Source organism: Gossypium hirsutum, chromosome A08, assembly GCF_007990345.1.
Source record: "Gossypium hirsutum isolate 1008001.06 chromosome A08, Gossypium_hirsutum_v2.1, whole genome shotgun sequence".
In the NCBI taxonomy this organism is placed as follows: Eukaryota; Viridiplantae; Streptophyta; class Magnoliopsida; order Malvales; family Malvaceae; genus Gossypium; species Gossypium hirsutum.
This window is the reverse complement of record NC_053431.1, coordinates 58,117,998-58,122,294: the sequence shown is the minus strand read 5'-3', so window position 1 is coordinate 58,122,294 and position 4,297 is coordinate 58,117,998. Positions and strand designations below refer to the sequence as shown.

The 4,297-nt window shown below is 32.3% G+C and overlaps 1 protein-coding gene across 1 annotated transcript; it reads right to left on the bottom strand.

Moving 5' to 3' along the window:
* Positions 1–802: 802 nt before the first annotated feature.
* LOC107946779 (uncharacterized) lies at positions 803–3,943 on the bottom strand. The gene is made up of 6 exons (XM_016881237.2): positions 3,699–3,943; positions 3,138–3,601; positions 2,715–3,065; positions 2,256–2,624; positions 1,902–2,116; positions 803–1,790 (listed from the first exon to the last, which is right to left on the bottom strand). The coding sequence occupies exons 1-6, from the start codon at positions 3,839–3,841 to the stop codon at positions 1,548–1,550; spliced, it is 1,785 nt and encodes a 594-aa protein (XP_016736726.1). The 5' UTR covers positions 3,842–3,943; the 3' UTR covers positions 803–1,547.
* Between the last annotated feature and the right edge of the window lie 354 nt (positions 3,944–4,297).

Genomic DNA, 4,297 nt, shown 5'->3' with positions numbered 1-4,297 from the left:
ATACCAATAAATTTATTTACCTAACATGAAAATATTTATTTAATTTTTTAAATGTTTGTAATTGAATCAAAATTAAAATTTTATATGTATAATTTAAATAAATTAAAGTTCGCATATCATATTATACATTAAATTTAATTTAATGAGTAAAATTAATATTTAACTCTATAAATAACATTAATTACTTCTGAAATAATAACTAAATTAACAAAATATATAAACATTAAAACACTAAATTTATTATTATGAAAAAAAAAACATTACATCACTTGCAAATTGTTGTCCTCTAGTCAAAGGAAACATGCTGATAAAACGACTAACGTCAATCTCTGACTCTTCTTGCATTAAAAATTTAGTATTTTAAACTCCAAGTTATGATTTATTGACTAAGTATCCACCTTTTTTAAAAATCGTTTAGATTTAAATTATAATTATACTAAAAAAGATTAGTATTTATATTTTTAATTTAAAGATTTAGTATCTCTATTATTTTAATTTAATAAAAAATTATTTTTATGTATAGTATTTCACATGTGGAAAACCAAATAAAGAAAAAATTAAAATACTGAATCTAAGATGGTAAGGTTTTCGATTTGGATTAGGAGTTAAAAAAAATTTTAGTACAATTTTAGAGAACCGAAATGAAATTTAGATAGACTTAAATTAGTCAAATGAATAATTTTATTTTTATTTTGAATATGTCACATAACTTAATTTAATGAAATTTGTTTGATAATATTATTAATTAGACATTAATCATTCAAAAAATTATATTTGCAGAATTAAAAATAAAAAGATGAAATTTTAAATGTAAAAAGAGTATAAGAATTGAAAATATAATTACATGAAGGCTTTTAACACCGTAAAAGAAAAAAATAATAGTAAATAAATACACAGAGAAAACAACACTGTATTGATAGCGAAATGTTTAACTTGCTCACTAAGATAATGTAACATCTTTGAGGCTGCGCTAACTTACTCCTATCCTATCCCACCTTAATAGCTTTTATTATACTGGCACAGTTATTCACTCATAAACAAAATAAATTTCAGGGTTTCTAAATGTGAAGTCTAATATAAAATCTTATTGAATCTAAGACCAAAGTGGGGATCCTTGGGAATGTAGCATGTGCAACCCTATTTGTCCCTCTCTCTCAAATCCTAATAGATAAACCCCACTTAATTTATAAAAGAAAAAGTAAAAGCAAAGTAATAAAGCTACCATTGTAGTATCTTTCTATCTTCATGTTCCTTGCTTTGTGTCTGGTCTTTCACTTTGAAAATAAATCAAAAAGCCACTTGCGCGGCCTACCAATACCATATGCTTTACTACTCTTGCTTTCATTGCATGGGTTTCCCATTTCTCCAATTTCCATGTCATACCCCACATGCAGTTAACTTTGATTTGTAGGACCCTTCTCTCTCCATTATTAGTATTTACAAAAGCTTGCTTAGGATATTCATTTTGTGCAGCAATGCAGAGTCAGAATCTAGTCACCAAAGCAACAGGATTTGCATATGATGATATATAATAAAATGGTGGTGGGTCAATGTGCAGGGAAAAAAAGTGGTGAGGAATCTCTTTGGAGACCGCCTTCCAAAATCCTCAATTTGTTCATCTTCTCTTCACACCAGTGCAACTGTTGTTCACTTAGATCTCTCATTCTCAAAACCCTTGACACCACTTTTAGGTCAATTAGACCCATCAATATCTCCATCTTCTCCACCTTGTTTTTCCCTTTCCTTAAGCATTTGTGAGTCCTGCCAAGGTCTTTAAGCTTCATCTTCTTCTGCCATGTTTAAAGGAAATAATAATAAGGTTAATTAAATCCTATCACTACTCATCATTGGAATGAATATAATATATTATATTATATCAGGGAATTTTTATTCCAACTTACTTTGGCATTAACTTTTTTCACGAGTCGGACAAGTGTTGGGTCAAGTAAACCTTTGCTCTTCCTTCCAAGCAATGCTTTAATGATTTGATATGGTTTCTCCTTGTCTGCCTTGAGAAATTTCATGAAGGTTTGGATTCCATCTTCCATTATCACCAGAAATGAATCTGCTGAAATTCTTGAGCCAAAACCTTCATCTCTTTGATCATCCTCGTAATCTTAAAACCAAAATATGGAAACAAAAGAATGATGAAGGTATATAAATTAACGTAGTTAGCTCGCTATGTATATTTAAAAAAAAAAGAAAAAGAAAAAAGGAAAAGCAAACATATAGGTGCTAATTAGTTTAATGATCACCTCGATATTCAGGAACCAACAGCAACTTGGGTGCCAACAGCCTCGTCCTGACATAGACCACGGGTCTCCGCCCTTGTTCATAAGGCTCATTTTCAATGTATCTTTGTAAAAGAACTTGGAATTGCTGAAACTGCTGAGCAATCCCGGCGGGACAGTCAAAATCTTTGCGTGCAGCTCTTTTACGTTCAAAGTTTTTGTAATTCCAATTAAGAGCTTCCCATGTTAAGCAAATTTGACCTACATACGCAGCTTCTAGTTCATGATATGGATTGTGTCTGATATCTGATGGCTTCTTGTTCATTGTGGCAAACTTGTGGACTATTCTTTCTGATATCGACCTTGGGCAAGCTTGGATGGACCTTAGTGACTCTACAAGTACAATTTCAAATAGATCAATAAGAAGAATGGTAAATTAGTTTCTTCAACAAATTCTAGGTTGTTTTAAATTATATGTATTACCTGTTTCCTGGAGTTTTTGCGCACTAACTCTGTGTAGGAACATCATCTCTTCATCATATTTTGGGAAAACCGTGTAGGACTCCCACTTGGGACAACTTCTTCTTGAAGAAGAAGAAAATGGATCATCAGTCCCTGAATCTCTGCAATTTATTGAGCTTCTCCACTCAGAGGAGCTCTTAGAAGTGGAGCCAACCGTGCAAGAGTCCCCATAGATTTCTTCATCTGTATCTTTGTCATGAACTAGTAACTTGTTAGATTCCAATTTCTTTGGTCCAATAACAAAATACTTGTCACTTGATCTTGAAAAATCTGTTTCTACCTGTTGTTTGATTTCTCGATTACTGCTAATATCTGCACCAAGTAGAAGCAATATGAGGTCGATCAGAAGTAAATGATGTACAGCATGGGATGATAATCACATACCATCTTCTTCATTGTGGACCTTATGATTACTTTCGTATAGGTCTGTGAATATTGGTGAGTCCATGGGGGTCTGGGTTGGACCATCTTGATTCACATCAAAGTTTTGAAGTGAGTCGGCATCTTTTGTTGGTATCTCTTCATCTTCAACAAGCAATTCTGTTTCATTGTCATCATGACAATGATGTTCAGAATCTGAACAAGGTGATGAGTAATGGGCAGACAACTGTTCGATGGAATAGCTTCCATATTCTTGATCTTCACTTGTCAGGTCATCATCCTCAACATAATTTGGAGTCCTATGAAAACTATTATCTGATATGAATACAAGTGATTCCCTACCATGAATAATGTCTGCCACCAGGCGGTCACTTCCCATGCAGTTCATCCTATAATTATACCTATCACCACCATATTCTTCTTCCTCCTCCTCCTCTTCCTCGGAAAACTCGTATCCATCATGATCCCTGCAATATTAAGAAAACAATAAACTTTCTCATCAACAAGAAAGGATCGATAAAAAAAGAGAAAGAGGAATTAGGTGTTTGTTGAAAGTAGAGCGACCTCTGAATAAGTGGATAACTTCCAATGAAGTAGAAGAACTTGGAAAGCAAAATGGAAGAGCAGTAAAGGAAGAGAAGGAGAAGCAAGGAGGAGCTTGAGATGTTGTAAAACAACCTAACCACAGCTTCCTTTGAACATTGCATACTTCTCTTCTCCAAATTAAAATCAGCTGCCAACAAATACTCCTACTCAAAAGCAATGCCTTGGGTACTAAACTGCTCACTCTTTCCTCCTTTAAAATGTCTAATCTGCCATCCCCTCTTAGTTTTAGCTCATTTTTATTTTTCAGTAATGAACTGCTTTTGGTAGGGCAAATTTGTCATACAAAATTATTAAGGTGGTTAGACGATGAAAGGGATTTGACTAATGTCTACGTTTTTATTTTCGAGTTACTGAAGTGACTAAATTAAGGAGTTGATAGCATTAATTTGGTTTTGGTGAGGGAAATGATAAAAATATATTTGGTATTTAAAATAAATTATATCATTCAATAATATTTTAGGTTTTTTACTTAAAAATTGTTTATGGTAGGATTTGAACTTGTCAATGGCTAAAAATTTAAATTTATTACTCAACTAAAATTTTATTTTATATATTTT